At 37.9% G+C, this 24,698-nt stretch overlaps 1 protein-coding gene across 1 annotated transcript in view; it reads left to right on the top strand.

Annotated features, from left to right (window-relative positions):
- Positions 1–22,107, top strand: part of LOC138742531 (solute carrier family 12 member 9) — a 90,096-nt gene extending 67,989 nt beyond the window's left edge. The window contains exons 10-13 of the mRNA XM_069897062.1: positions 7,652–7,844; positions 8,952–9,126; positions 20,490–20,636; positions 20,770–22,107. Coding sequence (XP_069753163.1) covers positions 7,652–7,844; positions 8,952–9,126; positions 20,490–20,636; positions 20,770–21,608 — 1,354 coding nt within the window. The 3' untranslated portion in view covers positions 21,609–22,107. The remainder of the gene's footprint in view (positions 1–7,651; positions 7,845–8,951; positions 9,127–20,489; positions 20,637–20,769) is intronic.
- Positions 22,108–24,698: the final 2,591 nt, after the last annotated feature.

Below are 24,698 nucleotides of genomic sequence, written 5' to 3'. Positions count from 1 at the left end.
CTCACTGAGACTGTATTTTGACTAACTTTCCACTTTCCCTTGCCTCTTAGATTTCAGACTTGTGGTCAGAGTTCTTTTTCCTGCATGTGAGGCAGAATTTACCATTTATAGGTAGAGCAAAACAAAAACCTGACTCAACGTACACATGTAAACAAATAAAGAAATGCCAATAAACTGACTGCAATACAGAGAGAAAAAAAATCCATAAAGTGCAAAAGTAAGAGTCCGTAAATAAGTCCCTGATTGAGTTTGTTATTGAATCTGATGGTGGAGGGGTAGCAGCTGTTCCTGAACATGGTGGTTCGAGTCTTGTGGCACCTATTACCTCTTTCCTGATGGTAGCAGCGAGAAGAGAGCATGTGCTGGATGGATGGTGTGGATCCTTGATGATCGCTGCTGCTCTCCAACAGCAGCGTTCCCTGTAGATGTTCTCGATAGTGGGGTAGGTTTTGCCTGTGATGTTCTGGGCTGTGTCCACTACCTTTTACAATTCAGGGGAATTGGTGTTCCCACACCAGACCATGATGCATTCGGTCAGCACACTTTACATCACTCATCTGTGGAAATTTTCAGGGATTTCCGATGTCATACCAAACATCCGCAAACTCCTGAGGAAGTAAAAGTGCAGACGTGCCTCTCATGAAGGACACCAAGTGCCTTGCTAACTTTTTCTGACTCTCATCCATTCTTCTTCTTACCTTAATCGAGCAATTTGAGAAAGTTAGTCTGTCCCTGCCTCTTTTTAGAACCATAGACCATGGTAGTGCAGAAATTGGCCCTTCGGCCCATCAAGTCTGTATCAAACTATTATTTTTCCTTGTCCCAATGACCTGAACCTGGACCATCACCCTTCATACCCTTCCCATCCTCGTCCATCAATAAATAACATTGTTTGAGTTCTTCCTCTGAAGTCCAGTAATTTGCCCACCACTGATTGAAGTAGTGACTTGGTCATTTTCTTGCTCCTCCTTAAATAATGATGCTATATTATTATTAGTTCTGTGCCAGTTGTCAAATGGATCAGAAAATGGTTGAAACTATTTTTGTTGGAGCCTCTGTTGTCTTTTATCTGGACTTTTGGGTTTATACTTTGAAAGATGCAAAACATCTGAATATGTGCACTTCTGCTGTGAATTTATTATCTCCGATGCATTGTGCACTTCCTCAGTGACAATGTCTTCATCATTCCCCACAATGTGAGGATGACCTTATTGTGAACTAGTAAAAGCACACCGTAAAGGTGGAGGAACTCAGCAGGTCTCACAGTGTCCATAGGAGATAAAGATATATAATTGATGTATCGGGCTTGAGCAGTTATGGATATTGCAAGACCTCTGAATTCTTCCAGGATTTCTATGTTTTTAAATACAATCACAATGTCTGCAGACTTTCTTGATTCACTCATTGTGAACTATCCAGGGATTCCACTTCCATACACATACTACTGTTTTGGACTTGAAAAAGACCCATTCTTGTACTGTTTTTCTTCCAGATATTTATTGGAGAACAAAATCCTTGATTTTACCTGTAAATATTTTCTCATGCATCCTCTGATTTTCATTTTGCTTTTATTCCTTTGAAGAATGACAGAACACTTACAGCCTTGGTGGTTTTTCTCTATAAAGCAATCCCTTCTGTCACATTTCCTTGTCCTCTCCGTGTAGCCATGTGTTGTGTTGGTGTGGTTCAATGAGTCCCAAGGGTAACGAGTCTGAACACGACTGAACAATAGTTTTTATTTACGTGAAAGGCAGTTGCAATGGGGGTAAAAGACGCACACAACTCGCCAGATTAAATGGCCCACTCATGGGTATAAGGCTTTACAATCAAATTAAGATGCCCGTCACCTCTTGAAATCTCTGGCAGCCATGGCTCTGATCTAATTGAACTAGGGACACAATACTATAGCTCCTACCCTTTGTCAGCACACGCCTCACCAGCGATCATCCAGTGTCGCCCTTGGTTCTCAACGTGGAGTGGAGCTCCGGCTCATCCCATAAGAGCAAGAGAGTGACGGCTCACATGTGGTGGGCTTTATAGTGCCATCAGCCCAAGTATCGATGAGGCAATTAAAGTTAAGCTGACTTGTGGGCAAGGCTTGACCTTGATTGGCAGGTGAGGTGACCCGACCAGGTTCCAGATGGAGAGGCCACATACCCCTCCACAATCCACATTCCCAATGGAGGGGTCACATCCATAATCCATACTACACCATGCAAGTCACTTCCCAAAGTCCAAGTTCAAATTTATTCTCAATGTACATAAATGACAAAACACACAACCCTAAGATTCTTTTTTTTTTCCCTGCAGACCATACACAATTTCTATCGGTAACTATAAACTGTATCAAGAAAAGAATATGTATAGAAATGAAAACAAGCTGTGCAATACAGAAAAAAATAAAAAATCAATAATAAATAATGTGCGGCCATAGTCTCTGAATGAGTCTGTTGTTTAAAAATCTGATGATGGAAGGGTAAAAACTGTTCCTGAATCTGGTGATATAGCCTTGTGGTAACTTCTTCTTTCTGACGGCAGTAGTGATGTGAAAGAATAAGTTTAATGAATATGCTTAACAAAGAGTTAATGAATTAGGTGAGAAAGCACAGACGGTGGGAATATAATTACCTTCTAAAACATGACCACCTCTGTGCTGCTACAAGATAGTAACTAGCACCACAAATAATGTTGTAATTTAATTACACCAAAAGTATGGACACCTGACATTTCCCAGCTATCTGCAGGCACCACAAGGGAGCATGCTGTGTAAAAACCAGTATCGTCAGCTGTGTGAAGTTAGTAGGGTCTCATGCAGACCCCCAGCCAAGGTGGGATGAACATTCCATATGCCTTGAGTTGGGGCTCAATGTAGAGAACCAGTTACTAAACTCTTCCTTTGTACCTCTTCTCCCACTAGTATTATCGCGATTGAATAAAGAAACTGTTGTGTGCTTGCTTGGTTCTGCTGCTTGTTTTATTACAGCGTGAGCTGACTTTCACAGCGAGAACAGAGCGTGACCTGAATGGTGTGGATCCTTGACAACAGCATTCCCTGTAGGTTTTCTTGATGGTAGGGAAAGATTTTTACATGATAGAGGAATTAGGGGATATGGGGAGAAGGCAGGTAGGTGAAGTTGGGTCATAAATTAGATCAGCCATGATCGTATTGAATGGTGGAGCAGGCTCGATGGGCCATTTTTGGCCTACTCTTCTTCCTACTTCCTATGATCCTATGTTCCTATTTGCTTGTGATGTACTGGGTTGTGTCCATACCCATTTGCAGGGCTTTACACTCAGGGCTATTGGTGTCCTCATACCAAACCATGATGCAGCTGGTTGGCACACTTTGCCAAGGATTCTGATGTCATACTAAACCTCCACAAAGTAGAGGCGCTGATGTGATTTCTTCACAATGACATATATGTGTTGGGTCCAGGAAAGGTTCGCCATGATGGTGACTCACAGGAATTTAAATTTGTTCACCCTCTGTACCTCAGATCCCCCAATAATCACTGGATCATATACCTCTAGTTTTTCTTTCCTAAAGTCTGCACTCAGCTCCTTAGTTTTGGTAACATTGAGTGAGAAGTTTTTGTTAGTACGCCATTCAGCCAAGCTTTCAATCTCCCTTCTATATGCTGATTCATTACCCCTTGTCATACAGCTTACTACCTTGGTTTCCTCAGCAAAGATGTAAGTGATGTTGTTATATGGAGCCACACAATCATAGGTGTTGATCAGAGGGTGAAGAATACATCCCTGCAGTGCTCCAGTACTGATGGAGATTGTGAAGGAAATGTTCTTGCCCATCCTCACTGATTGTTGGTTGGAGGTGGAATATCCAGGATCCAATTACATAGTGGGCTGTTGAGGTCCAGGTCTTGGAGTTTGTTGATCAGTTTGGAGGAAATAATGACGTTGAATGACGAACTGAACATCCTGATGTATGCGTCTTTGCTGTCCAGGTGTTCCAGAGTTTTGTGCAGAACCACTGAGATGGCATTTGCCATAGACTTATTGCTGCTGTAAGCAAATAAGAATGGATCCATGTCATTGCTCAGATAGAAGCTGATATGCTTCAACAGCAGCCTCTTAAAACACTGATCGGTCATAATTGTTTCAGTTTGCTCCCACATTGCAAAGCCAAGTGAGAGGCAAAAGATTACAGACGATGGAATCTGGCAAAAAATCAAACTGCTGGAGGCACTCAGCATTGTAGTGGGAGGCGAGGGGTGGAAGGTAGTTTATCAGTGTTTCTGAACAAGGCCCTGCATTAGTGTTCATCATTCCTTCTCAGACTGCATTCCTTAAGGAAGAGGATAACTACTTCCAGAAACATGCTGGCGATGTCCTGTAGTACTTCTTTTACACAAGGACTGTGAATCAGATCCTGAGCTTGTCTTGTCAATGATGCATCCTGAATGTCTGCTGCTTTTGTATTTGTGCAGCACATTGTACAGTAAAACCCCTGTTATCCAGAATTCAAGCAACCAGCAAAAAAATCATGAAAAATAAATAACCTGGACATTAGTTTACCAATAACACAACACATGATCTCAAGCAAGCAGAAAATTCACTTATCCAGCATCTAAGTGCTAAGTGCCAGAGATTTTGCTGTACTAACATCCATTAATTGTCCTGGGACAGCTAACCACTGGTTCATTTTGTTTATTGTCACATATTGCGATACAGTGAGAACCTTAGTTTTACGTGCTATCCAGGCATCAAAAAATCGACGTTCCCTGGCACCATTTTGGAAATTAAAATTGACAAGTAAACCACATGATAATGCAAAGTAACAAGATTAGTTTTGATAGTGGTCAAACTTTACCTCTTTACTGTTTACTGAATTCTCATGACTACCAAGTTCCCAACCATGGCGCTTTTAAATTGTGCAAAAACCACTAAATCAGTAAATTCCTTTGTTTATGTACCTTTTTAGCTGCACCTCTGCTTGCGATGTTTTTCTAAAAAATTTTTTTCACACGAGCATTTTTTAATCTCCCACTGATGCTACTTGACCTGCTGAGTTCCTCCAGCAAATTGTGTTTAGCTTGATCAATGCAAGCTGCCACCAGGTAACATACTTGTTCTGTGTTTATAGATGTCCGTGAGTTGATTCAACACAAAAATCTAGCTCTATGGGTGACATACCCTTCCAGTATTGCAGTGAATAGCATCCAAAGCAGACTTTTGAATTAAATATTTTCAGAACTTGTAGGTAGGAGTGTCCATAAGTTGGGCATTTGTAACACAGGGACAATTGTTCCTGCTAAATGTTTGATATTTCACATAAAGTGTAAATACAGTTTCATACACCCTTGTGTGCTCAGTTTTTCCTAAAGGGCTCATTTCTAATCCATTGTCCAAAATATGAATAACTCCAGAGGTCATTTTCTCCAACACCTCCCATCTTAAATTCCAATTTTTTAAAATGAATTGATGTGCACTATCATTTCTATAATCTCTGCCTCATCCACACCTCTTGAATAAATTCTCGCCATTTTCCAACTCCTTTTGTACACTTTAATATCCTCATTTGTTTTTCACTCTTCAATTGCCAGCACTATTTTCAGGCATAATTTCCTCTCCAGGTGATGATACATTCGTAAAAAAGTTTCTACAGCAAAGAATGTCATACAGCTCTTCCAACTGTACAATCAAAATAAATGGCCCAATTCTTTAGCACTAGATCTGCAACATTTCAGATCATGGTTCATCAATTATACACCCAAATGTTTTCTAAGTGTGTGTGTGTGTGTTGCAGGGGGGTGGGGGGGGGGTGGAGAGAGGGAAGGCAAGGGGGTTATTTCTACTTCCACATCCCTTTTCAAACAGTGAATTCCAGTTAGATCTGAATGAAAACTTTTTTTTAATCAGCTTACCTCTAATCTTTCAACCAATTACTTAAAATCTGCCCCATAGATTTTTTTAACTCCTTTATCAAGATAACTTGTTCCTTCATGTTTACTTTCTCCAGACCTTTTACACACAATTAAGTCTTCTTTTGCCTCACATCCAAAGAAAATAAGCCTAAATCCAGCCTTTTCAATTAGCCTAATATATGCTTCATCCAGTATTGCATTCATGCTAATAAGACTAAATCCAGCCTTTCCAATTGGCAATATTGTTTTAAATCTCATCTGTACCTTCTGTAGTTTTTGAGTTTTTGCAGATATTTCTGGAACTTGAGCAAAACTGCTCATTTAATAATTTTTCAATAGTTTTGATTCTATTATATTTCATGTTCTTTTGTACTTCCATGAGAACTTGTGGGTTACTTTTAAAGTTTCTGTTTTTGTAAGTTATAGAGGTGGATAGATTTTGAAAGAACCATTCAATGAAATCCTCTGGTATTTGTTGCCATTTTTTTGGGTTGTACTAAATGTGATTTTTCTGTCTTGTTGATAAATAACTTACCTCTTAGATTTGTTCTTATTATTTATTTGTATTCTAGCATTGCATTTTCTTTGCTACATCCAACATTATTGAATTTATTTCTTGTGTTGATTTTGACTTGCTGAGATTACTTTAACACAGAGTATTCAGAAAGATAAATGTATGAACTACTTATAACTGACAGTGTTTTGAAGTTGAATTGGGTTTTACCAGGGGAATAAATTTGTTCATATTTACTTTCTTAAAATTGGTAGCTCTGGGCATTCCACATAATGTTTTGAAGTCTATTATCTAAATATCTTGCTAAACCATAAGATAGTTCATTTAGAGACAAAAAGCAAAATTCTTTTTGTTTATAAAGATAAAAATTTACCATCAAAAGTAATGGCTATATAAACCATGAATTTAATCATTTATCAAAATACCTTCATAGCTTTTCCTTTATAATATTTTCTTTGATTTTGTATATTATTTTAAAGGCTTGTTCGTATTAATGCAAAGTCTGGATAACTTGAAAATTATTCTGGAATTTATATTAACATGGTTTAAATCAAACAGCACTAGAGGCTATTTATGCTCAAAAGGAATTCAAATTAACAGATAATTCAAATGAAGTAACTTTGAATTAAAGGAGTAAACTATCTTGCTATTACATTTAAAATGTTGATCAATTACCATTCTCTTCCAGTAATAATGACATTTTTTTTTAATTTTCGGAAAGTATTTCCCACCCAAATATTTGCAACTCAAGATGTATTGATGCATTTGAGAAAGAGAAGAGATCAGGTTTTCATCGTGAAATGTCTGTCCTCCGCAAGTTTCGAAGTCAAAGTTGAAATTTATTGTCAGAGTACGTGCATGACATCACATAAAACCCTGAGATTCTTTTTCCTGTGGGTCAGGCATATTGATGTCTATACTGGAAAATGGAAACTGAACTAAACTGTTCCTAGTGTTATTACTGTGGAATTGGTTACATGGCAGGGATGAAATTGTAGAGAATAGGAAAAAAATTCAGCATTTCACTATTTGTTTTTGCTTCAGTCGATATTATTCACTGTATCTAGTGCAAAGCATATTTAATTTCCAGAAAACTGTGTCGACAGAATTTTGTGATGTTTGATTTGCTGAGCTTCCTTAGCATTTTGTGTTTTTACTTCAACCGCGGTGTCTACGGAATTTTGTGATTTACTTTACAATAGATGCTCTTTAGCTTGTTAATTTTCAGATTTGTTTTTTTTTCTCTTTTCAGGCCAACCTTCCATTACTTCACCTGGCATACTTGTGTGCTGGGGATCATTGGTTGTGGAATTATGATGTTCTTGATTAGCCCAATATATGCTTCATCCAGTATTGCATTCATGCTAATCCTCATGTTGGTTCTTCACTATATATCACCTTCAAGCAGTTGGGGATACATCAGCCAAGCTCTAATCTTCCATCAGGTATAGTTAAAGGTTAAGGAACTGCTCTGAGATGGTGACAGTTGTGCATTCTAAGCATCTGTTTATTAGACTCGTTAACAAGGGATCTCATCAGTGCAACTGTACAAGTGATTAAATCTATTTTTAACTGAGCCACAATCTATTGAAATCTGTCACAATGTTTTATCACGAAAGTCTGCAATCATTTGTTGCTGCAAATATAGGGACAGAATTGCAGCTGTAACTAGCTCTAAAATAATGTAGATGGTAGAAATCTGAAACAAAATTACTATAGTTGAAACAATCAGTATTTGATGAGAAACCTTTCAGGTTAAGTTTTAACATCTAGATTCCAATCGATTGTTGTTGACCTGGATTCTTAATGCAAAAATAAATTATATTGGAAATTTTTGAAACATTTCACTCTACGAGCAAAATGAGAAAATGTTGGCATCTGTACAGCAGGAACATTTTCTTTTGAAATGAAGGTGATGAAAGCAAATGTCCTGTTACTGATGAGACTGATCTCATTGTTTGGTCATTAGGGGATTTTTTTTTTGGCAGTAACTATTCCAGGCCTTTGTCTCTGATCATCAAGCTATAGATTAACAGTAACACTCAGAGAGATTGATAAAGTTGAATTATCTTTTAGAACTGCTTATTATTTAAAAGGCACCTAGATAACCACATGGATGAAAGAAGAATAGAGGGTTATGGGTGTGAGTTAGATTGTGATTGGTGGAGTAGGTTTACATTGGACAGCAGAATGTTATGTGCCGAAGTGTTGTAATATTGTGTGTTTGCCAGATCAGTGGCTGTGTTCATATGGCTAGCTTGCCAAACAAATGCAAATTTCAATAAAATTCTATTCTTTGAAAGTCAAGATTATCATGGAAAATGTATTCAAATGTGAAGAATAAATGTGAGGACTTAATCAAAAATGGCTGAAGAAATATCTTGTGATAATTAGCTGAAATCTAAGAGGAATTCACAGTAAAAGACAATTTTATTGATTTGCATTTCAGTAGAAATAGTTTTTCTTTACAGTTTCTACATTGGTAAACTAATCACTGTCAATATATTTATTCATTGAAAATTCAAAATACTGTCATATGTTTGTATTTACAGGTTAGAAAGTATCTTCTTATGCTCGATGTTCGTAAAGATCATGTCAAATTCTGGCGCCCACAAATTCTGCTAATGGTTGCCAACCCTAGGACAAGTACGCAATTAATAAGTTTCACAAATGACCTCAAAAAAAGCGGATTGTATGTGCTTGGTCATGTGCAGAAAGGAAATTTGGGTAGGCAATATTTCTCTCTTAATTTTCGCAATTTGAATCAGTTCAGTCTATGAAAAATTCATGTTTCTCTTGTATTTAAGGGAGATTTTCATATAATTTGCAAAAGATGTACATTTGGAAAAGCATTGTCATTAGGAACAGTCACAATGTCTTGAGTAGCGCAGGTTATATCTTATAAATTTGAGTTTTTTGAGGAGATGATGAATGTGGTTGACTTGAGTCAGGCAGTAGATGTCCTCCACGTGGATTATGTTAGGTATTTGACAAAGTCCCGCATGATTTACAAGTGAATTGATAGTTTAGATTAGGAATTGGCTGGCTCAGAGAAGACACGCTGGTGATAGAAGTGTACTATTCTGGCTGACCAATGGTGTTCTGCAGGGATCAGTGTTGTTTATGAAATACATGAATGATTTGGATGAAGAAGTAGATAGTTTGGTTTGCAAGTTTACAGATGAAAATAAGATTGTGGAGCTGTGGACCAGTCAAGATGCCTTTGAAAGAATACAGCAGGATATAAATCCATTACAAATGTAGGCAGGGGAATGGCAGATGGAGTTTAATCCAGACAAGTGTGAGGAGTTGCATTTTGGGAGTTCAAATGGATAGATGTGCAGAGGCTCAAAGATCCTTGAAAGTGACCACACAGATAGATAGGGTGATAAAGAAGGCATATAGTATGCATGCCTTCATTGGGTGAAGCATTGAGTATAATAGAAAGGAAGTTATGTTGCAGCTATACAAAATTTTGGTTAGACTTCACTTGGAATATTGTGTGCAATTCCACCCAATTACAGGAAGGATGTGTCAACTTTGGTAAGGATCTAGAAAAGATTAACCAAGATGTTGCCATGCGGATGAACTTTGGGAAGAGGGTGGACAATCTTGGACTATTTTCTGTGGAGCATCAGAGCCTGAGGGGTGACCTGATAGAAGCTTATGAAATGATGAGAGGGAGTCAAATTATTTTATCACCAGAGTAAACGTGTCACATATTTTGAAAGGTAGTGGTGGAAAAGGGGAGTTTAAAGGAGATGTAGAGGGCAAGTTTTTTCACACTGAGTTGTAGTTGTCAGGAACAGGCTATAAGGAGCAGGGATGGAAGCAGATATGATAGTGTTGTTTAGGAGGCTTCTAGATAGGCACATGGACACGCAAAGTACAGAACGGCATGCATCTTGTTCAGGCAACAGAGTTTTGGTTGAACTCGTGCATTATGTTTTTTTTTTTTAATTTTTTTTTAAATTTTTTTATTTTTCACACCATAAATCACATTAGCCATGATATACACTATTTCTTTTCACACATATACAGTGACTTTTTCTCCCCCCCCCCCCTTTCCTCCCAAACCACCCCCCCACCCCCCCCTCTCATCCATTTTAGGTATACAATCTAGGTTGCATTAAGCCAGTCAGACAATGTTGTCATTCAACAAAATTACACCAGAAATTCTACTGAGTCCATTCTTTTCTTTCCTTCTCCTTCCATCAACTTAGGTAATGTTTGTCCCCGGTAGGTTTTCGCTATTGTATTTAATGTAAGGCTCCTATACTTGTTCGAATATTTCAATATTATTTCTTAACCAATATGTTATTTTTTCTAATGGAATACATTTATTCATTTAAATTTGGTAGTTTCTTCCTTTTAATTTGGTTATGTATTCCATTAATATTTAAAGACATATAGTTCAGCGTAGCCCTTTTATATTTTGTTTATCTTCTCTTTCCGTTTTTCCATCATTACCTTTCCTCCTTTTCCATTTCTGTTTTCTTATTTTCAACTCTTTATAAGACAACATTCCTACAACATCTAACATTTTCCTTATTCTCCTATTTCTATGTTATTTATCCCCAATCTCCCCTTCACCTCCTGAGTTGTCCTTTATCCCTTGTCGGACAACCACATCTCCCCTCTCCATTTGGATTTGCGAATCCACTCGCAAGCGTCAACTGATTTTGCAGTGACCGCTATTTCCCCCCACCCCGCCTCCCCCAGAAAAGATTTCACTTTTCATATGTCACAAAGGTCCCTCTTTTAATTCCCTCCTTATTCTCTCTATTCCATTACCTTCCCTTATTAATTCTTGTCTATACTATCTATATTTTCCTCTAAGTACAGATACATTCATGTATGCTCATTGTCTCTATTCACTCTTATACCTCTTTACCTGCATACATATCAATCGTGATCATTTTTACTCTCATTACCCGTCTTCATCCCTCAGTCTATTTTTGTCTTTACCCACATACATATCAGTCGTGATCATTTTAACTCTCATTACCCGTCTTCCTCCCTCAGTCTATTTTTGTAATTGTTCTGCAAATTTTCGTGCTTCTTCTGGATCCGAGAATAGTCTGTTTTGTTGTCCTGGAATAAATATTTTCAATACCGCTGGATGCTTTAGTATAAATTTATACCCTTTCTTCCATAAAATCGCCTTTGCTGTATTGAACTCTTTTCTCTTCTTTAGGAGTTCAAAACTTATATCTGGATAAATGAAGATTTTTTGCCCTTTATACTCCAGTGGTTTGTTGCCCTCTCTTACTTTTTCCATTGTCTTCTCCAGTACCTTTTCTCGTGTAGTATATCTTAGGAATTTTACTACAATAGATCTTGGTTTTTGTTGTGGTTGTGGTTTAGAGGCCAATACTCTATGTGCCCTTTCTATTTCCATTTCATGCTGTAGTTCTGGACATCCTAGGGTCTTAGGGATCCACTCTTTTATAAACTCCCTCATATTCTTGCCTTCTTCATCTTCCTTAAGGCCCACTATCTTTATGTTATTTCTTCTGTTATGGTTTTCCATTGTATCTATTTTTTGAGCTAGTAGTTCTTGTGTCTCTTTAGTTTTTTTATTAGATTTCTCCAATTTCTTTTTTAAGTCTTCTACCTCCATTTCTGCTGCTACTGCCCGCTCTTCCATCTTGTCCATTTTTTTTCCCATTTCTGTTAAGGTCATCTCCATTTTAATTATTTTCTCCTCTGTGTTGTTTATTCTTTTTCTTAAATCCTTAAATTCCTGTGTTTGCCATTCTTTAAATGACTCCATGTATCCTTTAATAAGAGCAAGTATATCCTTTACCTTGCCTATCTTTTCTTCTTCTATTTCACCATACTCTTCCTCTTCTTCTTCCTCTGGGTTGACCATCTGTTGTTTCTTTGTTGCCCTTTCCTCCTCTTCTATCTTGTTTCTATTGTCTTCTGTGGTCTCTTCTTGCTGCAGGTGTTCTGCAGCTGTCGTTGCCGGCTGTGGAGATCGACTCCCCAGCTGGTCCCCCCTCCCGTCGGTGTGTTTTTTTTCATTCGCATCGCGCATGCGCGAAGTTTCGCGCATGCGCGGTTGCGCACTTTTGCTCGGCTCTGCGAGCCATTTTTGTAGTCCATTATTTACCGACCTGAGGGAGCGGGTTTCTCTCTCCGCAGCGGGCCTCTTCGGACAGGTAAGGCCTTCACCTTTTTCCTCCTTTGTCTTCTCTTCCTCTCTTCTTACCGTTGCTTTCGACTTTTCTTTTTTTGTCGCCATCTTCTTTCCACCTTTATACTCACTTTTCTGTAACTTTTATTTCTGTGCCTTTGTGTTTTCTCTTGTTTTTCCCGACTTTTCTGGAGAGGGCTGGAGTTCACCGTCCGGCCACTACTCCATCACGTGACTCCTCAACTCGTGCATTATGTTTGATGCACATATATGTGGTGACGGTCCTGTTCCTGTGCTATCACATTCTCTGTTCTATGATCTTTCAAGTTATTTGGCTCATTGCCATGATAGTCTAAAATATTACTGAACTTTTTAAACCATTCTTGTTGGTGCTTTGCAGACCACCATAACCCATTGTGTAAAAAATGTATACCCTCTATGTCTGATTCTGTCTTGAGAGAAGCAATTTCTCCTTGTTTTGTAATACTCTTCCAAATCCTGAACTCCTGCTCAACCTTGCTCTGCTACATGGCAAACAATTCAAGCTGTTCCAATCTTTCAGATGATTACAAAATGGAACACTTCGTATCAGTTAGTTTGCAATTGAGGAACTGCTAGTTTGGGTTTAATGTAGGTAGGAGACATTAAAGCTACCACTGCTCCACTTGACCCCAAGAAAAAATAATCTGCACTTATGTGATGTTTCCTATACCAAACAATTTTGTTCTCTTATCTTTGAAAACTCGAGGTGTATCCCACATTCATCCTTTAACTTAATGAATTTCGTCTGCAAATTGCTTGCCATCAATTTATTTCCTTGATACTGACATTCTCCATTATATTTCTCTTCAGCATGTTCAATTATTTTTGCTAGGATCTGGCTGAAAGTTTGCAAATACAATGAACTATTTCTGGTTATAGGAGACTCATTTTAACCTTGAGCCACTGTGTTCAACAGATGTTGCTTAATACAGTTTTCATATTTAAAAAAAATCTATCATTTTATTAACTTGCAGACAATGTTCATTTGCTTTGCACATTTCAACTCTCTTGCATTTCCAACATTTTCAACAATACCTTTTATTATGAAATTTCAAGAAATGATATTGTTATAGCGTTTTGTATCACCAAAGAAAATGATTCAATGCCAGATCCAAATTGATTTTCTGTAACGGCTGTGAACTTTACATTGCATTTCAAATATTAATCAGCATTCAATGAATTTCCAATAGATTTGACTTGTCATTAAAAATGTATAGTAATTACAACAAAGTAACATGCCATTAAACATAGACCATTGAGCACAATTTCATCGTGTTGACTTTCCATCCAAGCAAATAGTTCCAATTACATTTGCCCAGTGTGTTCTTGTATCCCTTCAATTTCATTTTGTTTCTTGCAGGAAAAACAAAACTGTAAAAAAAATCACATGTCTCTGCTATTCTGTTTCTGATTGGAAATCCAGAAATAAATCTTTTTGTCTTCAAACTACTCACAGAAAAGTCAGTGGGAATAATTTTCCTTCTCTACTTCAGTGTTCCCTCCATTTTGATGCCAGATCTCCTTTTCCTTCTCTGTTAAGATGAACTATTTATTAACAAAGTCTGACCAGTTCTTACTATTCCCGATGAAGGGCTTTTGGCCCAAAACATTGACTGTCTATTGCTTTCATTGAATGCTGTCTGATCTGCTGAGTTCCTCCAGCATTTTGTGTGTTGCCAAGATCTTCCAGTGTATCCTTTATAATTAGTTTCTCTTCTCCATTCCTTAGTGAACTTATTTATTTATTACCATCAAGTCTTTGGATTCTTTCTAAAGTAGGAAGTTACAAACTGAACATAATATTCAATAATTTATGTCATCTAATGTTATCTTTGTCTTGGTACTTTATGCTCTCCTTTTAAAAAAGATAGTTATGACCTATGACATGCTTTTTTTTTACACATTTCTATTATTTAGAGCTCCATTTTTGGGGTGACATTGTTAGCATAGCAGTTAGCTCAACACTATTAAAGAAGGAGTTTGTATGTTCTCACCGTGTCTGCCCAGGTTTCCTCAGGGTGCTTCGGTTTCCTCCCACTCTTAAAAACGTACGGAGGTTGTAAGTTAATTGGGGTATTTGGGCGGCACAGTTTGCTACAGAAGAGACTGTTACCATGCCGTAGGTCTAAGTTGATAAATTTAAACATGTAAATTAGGGTTACATTTTTACATGTCCCTCTTGCATAGGATTGCTTGCAATCCCCTATGGTACAGGATTTCTTGTACCAATCAAGAATTTTAACTTTCTGTACAATTCCATTTTCCTTTTACGGCCAATGGAGACAATAGGGAATCCCATGGGAGATTAAAAGGAATGTCCGGTGATATAGCTTCAACAGAGTCTGCTGATGGGAAGTGCTTGTGGGTAGGGAAGGAAGTGGGGGCGGGAAAGGCCAGGGAGCAAGTTGGAGGTGAAGGAGCAGGGACAATCTGCATTTGATGAGACTTGGATTCAAGATTCAATTTACTGTCAATGTCATATTACATGAAATTGCCTTTTGTCTGCTGTAAATCAGACAGATTCGTCATCGGCTGAAGTGCCTCTTACAGACAGGAAGAGAGAAGCATAAGAGAGATCCCCCCCCCCCCCCCCAGAGTCATGAGTGTCCGTGGATTCGCCTCCAGCGCTCCCGTAGCTTCTTCAGCCATGCAGTCAGTCAAAATCATCGGCAACCCGAGCTCCAGATCCAAACCTCCAATACTATTAGAAACCCTTCAGTGCCCTTGGCACCTTCTTGCATACCAATTCAAATACCTGGTACCCATTCGTCCAGTTTTGGGCCATTCCTCAGCAGTTCGCAGGCTGGTGTGTGCCCCTTGACTGCAGTCTCCAACAGCTCACTGCTTGTGTGGGTTCCTCGCCTCGAGTCGCCAACTATGTGGGTCCTTCAGCCACAGAACGCCTCATTGATCCGCCACGTCACCATCCTGTAGGGTCATCTCCATGTGCTGCAGTTGAGGGCATCCCTATTGTCTCCATCTCCTCAAACATTGTGTGGTATCCTCATTTTATGGTGCCTTGGGCCAGTCCTCCACTTCCCAAGAGTCTGCAATCTCTCTTGGCTGCTGTCGATCATAGGGACCACCATCTTGGACGCAGACCCCATGGTCGTGGTGGAATTATAAATAAAGCCACCATTTTACAGGTACCATAACAGGCGGTTCAAAGCCTGTACAGAGCTGACAGCACTCGGACAAATGGATATGCCTCTTGTCATTTGTCAGACTAAATTGGTGCTGCTGGATCAAGGTTGACAGCAGAGTTTGGAGGTATCTTTAGCTCAGAGAGCTCAGCAACGCAGCGGGATCTTGAGCTAATAAGGTACGTGCTGCCATGGAAATAACCTCCAATTATAAAAGTTCTGGCAAGTATGGAGTTGACTTCCAATGGTCCTCTGAAAGATCTAGCCCATGAAGTATTTAAGTTCTTACATTATGTTGTCTGGATGGCTTTCCTGGAATGTACTTTCTATTGATCTCCATAACTTTTCATAGATCTCCATTTTTTGTAGCTCATGCATCCTTTTTTCTGCTGTATTTACATTCTGTAATACATGGTTTAGATTTGTTATCAGTCATCATTTTTTCATTATATTTGCATTTTAATAGCTGTACTCATTCAGATAAATGAAAACTGGGAATTTGTCTGGTTTTTAATCCAAACCATTTTTGTTTGCAAAATGTTAATGATTTGACTATGATCTCATTCCAATTTTTCTGCAAGAGGCTCTCACCCTCAATCTAACCTAAATCACTTTGACTTGCCTTCTCTCTATAGCTTTGTGCATTTTTCTCTGTCGTAAGGATTCAAAGATCCCTTAAAATCCAATTCCCATCCAGTTTATGGATGTGATGCAATGTTGCAGTACCTTTTTGCTGCCAATAAATTCAACTATAAAGAACTCCAGTATTTTTTTAAGAAAAATGCATAAGCTACGAGAAATCTGGTCTTTTTCTTCACAGATGCTGATTAACCATTTTGGGTATTTCCAGTACTTTTTTTTTTAGTTTTGCTTCAATATATCAAGTCTTTTCTACAGATATTAAGGTATTACAGATGTGACAGAAGGAATACAATTCATCAAACTGTGATGTTTAAGAAATCCAAAACACTATTTTTATTCTAATATGTAAAGTAGAACAATGTTTCAAAAGTTAGTTTGAAATGCCCTCAACTGCAGCACTTACCAGAAGCTTTCAATATCCATTTTATATTTTTATTAATGACTGTCTCACAGCACAGTTTGACCTTGAAGCTGTTGCATGACAGCAGTGATTATGAATGACTAACTGTTTTAGTCTTTTTTTCTTAACTATTGTATGTTGTTAAGGAAAATTATTCTTACAGCAATGAATCAAAGGAAAAAACATTCTATTTATATTCTAATTTGTACAAGTGTCTTTAAATGTATACAAGATACTTGAGTATGACCATGCATACTTCTGAAATAGAATGAAATTTGTATTCTTCGCTTGTGAAGATGTGCATAGACGTTGGGCAGCTAGCTGCCAGTTATACTTGGTAATACATGATCCGATGGATTTACTTAAGTGGATCTGTGTATGGCGTGAAGAGTTCAGCTGGCTGGCACACATTTGGCGCTTCCAGCCAAAGTGCATTTTTCCAACAAAGTATTTTTAATTTTTAATTAATTTTCAGGATAAATTTCCAAAGTTGAAAATGTCCACTCCCAATCAAAAGATAGGGTTGGAGATTATTTAGCACTTGTTCCTGTCAGCTATTTGAGAGGGAAAATGGTTCATCTCACTCTCTCTACCCAGTAGAAATTGTTGATAATCACTCATGAATTTCTCTGCGGAAAGTGAACTAACTCTCAATTCCTATTCTGAGGAATCATCAAATTAATAGAAGATGGTATTGACAATTCTTTTATTCCCATTGCAATATATGTCCAAAGATGGAACAAGACCTGAATTTCAAAGGTGAGGTGAAAGTAAGCCTCGTTAGTCTTGTGGAGCCCTGATAAAACCTAGTCAATGAATATCAGGGGGAAAATACTCCCTTAGACTATTCTGACACCTCCTCATCTGCCAAAGAAGACCAGGACAGTGGGCACATAGGAATGTCATCACCTTTTGATTTGGAAATATATTGCCAGTCCTTCATCATCACTGAGTCTATATCCTGGAATTCATTCCAACAGCACAATGAATATCATAACGTAAGTTCGCAGTGGTTCAAGAAGAAAATCTACTGTCATCTTCTTAGGGGAGGGAATAAAAGTCGACTTTGCCAGTCAGGTCCAGATCCCAAAATGTAAATAAAGATTTTAAAACTTTTTATTTTATCCAACAGCTTGAAATGTCAACAAGCATTTTTTAAAAAAAATTAATAAATTTCTCTTGACTGTCATTTATTAACCTACGTTCTTTGAAAATTAATTTTGTTTCAAGTCCCAATGTTAGGCCGCTTAATTGGTCGCCTTTTGCTCCATTCTCTCAACTTTTGAGATAGAGTAAAAGATCAGAAACTCTCCAGTCTTTGGGCACTACCAAATCCAAGGAGGATTATAAAAATCTTCGCCATTTTGGTAGGAACATAACAAGCAGATACAGAAATATGACAATTATCGTTCAATAAGGGCATGGCTAATCTTTTGCTGCAATGCCATTTTCCTGCACTAAAGTTACCATGTATATCACATATAAGATGATTCTGTATGACAACCCCCTGAATTTCCACCTAAGATATAGGATTTGAGCTATTCTCACTGTATAATTTTACTACTTTAATACTCCTTTACAAACAATCCCACTTTCAAGTGGAGTGATGCTATCACCATATTTTAAAAACAAATCACCCAGTAAAGGTTTAAATTTAATTAACATATTTTAAAATAAATCACTATTGGCTCTTTTAGCAGGCCATTTAAAGCCTGTAAAGAGCCAATAGCAGTCGGACAGGGCAGATGGACCCCGCGGGGGAGTGCTGAGACTTCACTGTTAAGGTTTGGATTTTATTCTTGGCATACAAGACAACCTCTTATTTTGGGGTGACATTTTTAAAGTTCAAGTTCCATCTTGTATATGCTGGCATATACAGTATATTTCTTGATTCCTTTAATATCTAAAAATCTCAATCTGCCACTTTTATTTTGCACAGTAACCTCATCTTGCTTGTCATTTTCTCTTTCCATATCACCATTAATTTGCCTGCTGGCTATCACAAATATTGGATGACCCTGATCGACACCATCAGGTCTTTGTGATTGGCTGGAACAGCGGGTGGACGATATTTTACTGACTGAAAAGTGATGCTTTCATTCCAAATTGTTGGAAGCCATTGCACTAGAGAGCACCAGCTTTGGATGCATTCACTTCCAATGTTACAAGGAAGGTGTCCAATGTATTGTTGAAGGCTCCTACTGCTCAGTTTCTCTTTCTCCTGTCATTATTTGTTTCCGGTCTCTCAGTTCCAGATCATTTGTCAGCTTGCTGAACTTTGTCCTCCTCTAACTCAGTATTTTTACCTTTGATTTTTTTTTTGTGTGTCTTATTCCATAATAACTCCCAACCTCTTAATAATGTCATCGTTGCTCGCCACATACTTTCCTTTTGAAACCTGTTCTTTCTTTGGCTGGAATTGGATCAGAAACTGTACCCTTTGTCAAAAGGTTAAAGCAAATTTATCCAGATAATTCTGTTCCATTTTTCAGGAATTCCATCTTTGTGTCTATTATAGTCTTATTTCTTTGTGACTATTGATTTAATTGAAGCCCCCTCTCCACCTTCACCAAACCCATCACATGTCCGCTCAATTGTTTCATTTTCTGAAATGAGTTCTTTGGACACTTTCCCACTAATTTAGTGCTGTTCGGTATGTATCAAACCGTATAACAGCTCCCTATTTCTCTCCAAACAGAATCTTTACCATTTAAGCAGGTCTTCCATTTCTAGGAGCATAACATTATTTTTGGTGAACACCCTCTCTTCCAATTTTCCCTCCTCCTGAATGCATCACATTCTGCCAGCCCTTTCAGCACTATTTGCCATTGAATTAATTTGTTCATCTGTCGTAAGTAACGCTTAAATATAAGCGTTTGTTTATCTGAAATAACCACGGGGCAAATAATCCTTGCGAGAACAAGAAATTTGTGCATAACCTTGCAGCGCATGAAGCTATCTGTGCTGATTTATGATGACACCATGATGTACGCCATTTTTATTGCTGAGCTAGGTTCTACAAAATTGCATTTGTTTAAAACGTATTTCATCATCCAGCTGATGTTTGATAACTTGATTTGTGAACAGATATAAATCCACGTTTGTTGTGTTACTATGCATATTGTATCCATTAAATTACCTAAATGGCAGTCACTCTTATTTGAAATGGCAGACCATAGGTTATCAACTTTTAATTGGCAAAACTTCAACACTGTGGTTGGAGACTGATCTGTGTTCACAAGGTCATAGTGGGAGATAATGGACGTTGAATGTTCGCAGCTCATCTTCGATTTGGAAAGCTGATTAACAGTCATTCAGAAAATCCAAATTTAACCCACTGTTGAATATTTACCTCAGAGGTATAAAAATGGCGACAAATTACATTACAAGGTTTGTCCAATGTACTGAATCCCCGCTGTTGTCATTTCAGTGCCTTGGAGCAAACTGTAAATGTGACCATTAATCACTTGACAGATAATTATAAGTAGCCAGGAGGAAGCAGCAATTGCCATCACGTTTTCTCATTTATTATAAAATCTTTGCATCATTCCAAAAGTATTTATCAAATTGTCTGTTGTAAAATGGCTGATGTGATTTCAGTTTGCATTTTATTAGTGGCAAAAATGTTTCTGTCATTATCTATTGTTGGATAGCGGATAAATAGAAGTCTCCACATAAGCATGTGAAATGAACTTAAATGCCCCTATGTTCTGCTTTTTAGATGAGATGCCTTCTGATCCTCTTCAGGCACAGTATGATTCCTGGTTAAGCTTGGTTGATGCCCTGAATGTAAAATCATTTGTCAGCCTTACACTCTCCGACTCAGTACGTCATGGGGTTCAACATCTTTTATTCATCTCTGGTCTAGGTAAATAAAAAATGTATCAATTCATTTTAAACAAATGTTCATAGCAGTTTGTATTGATTCTTGGGTAAACAGTTCAGGCAAGCCTTCACGCAGTGCTTAAATGTTCTTGTCTTTATGGTGTTCTGTTTTGCAGGTGGAATGAGACCCAATACCCTGATCCTTGGTTTCTATGATGACTGTGTTTCTGAGGATGGTTTACAACAAATTCCAGCATTTTCAGACAATAGTTCTATTAACAGTGATCAAGATTCCAGCCTTCCACCTCATTTCCCTCCAGTCCGACATCACTCCTCTCCCAAGGCACTGTCAAGCAGAGAGTATGTAGGCATCATCTCTGATTCCATTAAAATGTTAAAAAATGTTTGCTTAGCCCGATACTTCAACCAGCTGAACAAAGCCAATCTGTTCAATCACAAGAACTGTGAGGTCTCTATCGATGTGTGGCCACTCAATCCACTACGTCCTGACAGCACTAATTACGTAGATACTTGCAGTTTGTTTCTGTTACAAATGGCATGCATTCTCAATATGGTCCGTTCCTGGAAGAAAGCCAAACTCTGCATTTTTCTGTGTGTTGAAGCTGGGAACAGTGCTGGGGAGCACGCGAGAAAACTGAAGCAGCTTTTAGGTCAACTACGCATTAAAGGTTCAATTAAAACTCTGCATTGGGATAGTGTTGCTGCACTTCACTGGCACAAGAAGATGCCACAAGGCAGTAATGATGAAGATAATTTTGTAAATAATTACCCATCAAATTCAATGAAAATTTCAAATGACTATTTGATAGCTGTAAATAAGATGATTTTAGAGCAGGACACTCATCCAGCAATCCGCTTTCTCTATCTACCTCGGCCTCCTGCAGACATAGCAGTACATGAAAGATATCTGGAGCAACTTGATATCTTGAGCAGGGACCTGGGACCAACATTGTTAATTCACGGAATTAGTGCAGTCTTTAGCACTGATCTTTAGATGATGAACTCTAAGCTGTCGTTTTCAATAGCGAAGCACAGAAGACAGTTATTAGTAAAGTTGAGAAAAGGTCTAATTCTACAATAGATGTGGGGTTTTTTTTAAACTGAACAGGATGGGCGTCTGTGGCTCTGCCATTGCTTCTAGAAGTTTGCTTTCTTCTTCCTAATAACCATCTAACCATTTACGGAGCGGAAACAGGCCATGTTGGCCTTTTGAGTCCGCACCGGTTCACTGATTTTGTGCGCCCTCTTCAGGCATTGGTCCTGGTAGATCTTCATTCAATAACGATGGGCAAATTCAATGCAGGTGGAATCAGATAATAGCAAAACTATGAGCAAACAGATTGGCTGTCTGCTTACCAAAAATAGTAAAACTTGACGAAACTGGATTTATTAAGAAAAGACAAACAATGGACAGTATCTCTAAGTTCATTAACTTAATCCATGCAGTACAAGGAAAGAAGACTCCAACAGTGGCGGTTGCATCTTAGTACTCTTTTATCAAAACAAAGCAGAGGTATTATCCACTGTATCCATTCACACATTCAGCACTCCTCACTTTGGTAAAGCCTCATGGGAAGTTGCCAAGTATTACAAAGCTTCCATCAAAATAAGAGTTAATTCTACAAGGTTTCTATTTCGCTCCAATAATCTGCAACGGAAGTAGTTACGGATACAAAACATTCAAAACCGATTCATCCATAGCATATGAACAACTTGTGTTTTTTTTATATATGTGAAGAGGTATTTCACCTTAACAGCAGTATTTTAATACTTTTTAAATTGATTACTATGAAATTTACAGTTAGCTTCCTGCATTCTGAAACTTTATTTTTAAAGCAATAGAGTTTGTGAATGTGGTATAACTGTCAGAGAAGTAAAGCTGTTAGCACCAATTAACCTGCATTTTAATATTATAAATGGATGCACAAGTTGATTCATCTTTTGATTTATCATGTAAATTTCACACAAAATCCTGGAAATGCTCAGCACTTCAAGCACCATCTGTGGAGAGAGTGACTGATTTAATGTTTCTGACCAACAATCTTCAATTGGATTTGTGAAAAGTTAGAAATGGAGCACGATTTTTTAGTTGCAATGAAAATGGAGGGGTGGGGATAACAAAAGGGAGGATGAACATTACAAGTCATTGTGCCAACCAAAAGAGGATGGTCAGGGTATGTGTGGGGAAGGTGTAAAAAAAAATACAAATGAAATCAGAAATGAACAGAAGAATGGGGTAGGAGGTTGGGGGGAACAAATGCTGGAACTGTGAGGTTTGAGATTGGAATGGCTGAGTGGGGAATTCACTGAGTCTGGAAGACAATAATGTGCTAATGCAGTGCCATTTCTCAAGCTTGCATGGGACTTCACTGATGCAGTGGAGAAAATCATAAGATGGAGATCAATCAGTGTTTCAGGTCACCAGAATGTCACCATCTGTTGCTTAAAACACATTTGTTACTCACTTTGATGAAGGAAGCTTGGTGTGAAGCAACAACGATTGTGTTCTCTTGCCATGGCTGCTGCTTTCCCTCTTGAGTTCTTCCAGGATTTTCTGGTTTTGTTTTGATATTCCTGCTGCACCAAAGTGTGATGTTGGAATTAATTATTTTAGAATTAAATAAAAAATGCAGGAGGCAGACTTCTGAGGTGGTTGGGGTTGTTTCAATGGCTACATTGGGTTACAATCAGCCATAATGTTATTTCATAAAATTAGCCCTGATCTTATTAAAAGGTGGAGCAGAAAAATGAGTTAAATGGGCCACTTCTTCTCCTGGTTCTTGTATTTGCATTAGGCGTGCTGAGCTTTTTGAAGAAGCATGGCTTGGGTGGGATTGGGAAAATTTTGCAAAAGAGCAGCTAACCTCGCTATTTCTATTTTTTTGCACTGAGAATGCACTCAAATTTTATGACCATTAGTTGCAGAAAAAGTCATTCACTCTTTTCAGGGATGAATTTGCTTTCTGACTTTTGCACAGCATGAAAACAACTTGGGTTGAGTTCCACAAAGCCCTCCAATGTCCATCAGTGGAACCAGAGAGCTGGTGAATGGAGAAAGATCCCTTCCTCAGACAGGGAAATCTGTACTGCAGGGTCATTAAGGTCATGGCTGAGGTTTGAAGTAGTGTTTTATTCAGGAAGTGGTTCAATGGGTTATGCCTTTCTGGCTTTGGCAAATCTAGGGTTTCATTCAGCTAAAGGGAAAATTCCAACAATAATTTGTGCTTGTAATTGTAAGGGTTGCTTGTTGCCAGCTATTGTAACAAACCTTAATTATCAGGACATTATAAAGTCCCATTGGAGAATCATGTATCATCGAAATCCAAAAAGAGAACAATAGGAAAAGAATATTAATGCAACTCTCATAACTAGATGTTAAAATATAGTATTTAATATGATGGAAATAATAGTATAGGCTATCACTAAATGTAAAGCTACATTGCACAATTATGGCCATTTTTTAAAATTCCCATTGTCTGTATTTAGCATTTGTGAAGCATTTTTTAATGTGCTGTGTTCATTTGGAAATCAATGTTAAGGAGAACCTCCAACTTTTAAAGTGACAAATAATTTCTAAATGAAGTTCAGCATTATTGCAGATTATTGGAGCGAAATAGAAACCTTGTAGAATTAACTCTTATTTTGATGGAAGCTTTGTAATACTTGGCCACTTCCCATGAGGCTTTACCAAAGTGAGGAGTGCTGAATGTGTGAATGGATACAGTGGATAACACCTCTGCTTTGTTTTGATAAAAGAGTACGAAGAAGCAACTTAGTCCAAAATATCACCAAAATATTCCGTTAGTATTCAAAATCTGAAGATGCAGGTATTTTGTTGGAGAGACTGCATTTAGTATTTATTTTCTGTCCTATTTTTTAAACTGAGCACCTTAATACATTAATAAGTTACTAACAGGGCCTGTCATTCTGATAATATCATAGAAGACAATTGAGAATTACTGTTAATGCCACTAAACGTATTATCGATCTTGATTTTTGCCTCAGGTTATCTTGTTTAGTTTCAGAGTTGTGTACTTGTTAATAATTCAGTTGTTGGAATATTAATACTGAAACAGACATTCTG

The sequence above is a fragment of the Narcine bancroftii genome, chromosome 9 (assembly GCF_036971445.1).
Source record: "Narcine bancroftii isolate sNarBan1 chromosome 9, sNarBan1.hap1, whole genome shotgun sequence".
In the NCBI taxonomy this organism is placed as follows: Eukaryota; Metazoa; Chordata; class Chondrichthyes; order Torpediniformes; family Narcinidae; genus Narcine; species Narcine bancroftii.
This window is presented reverse-complemented; position numbering and strand designations above follow the sequence as displayed.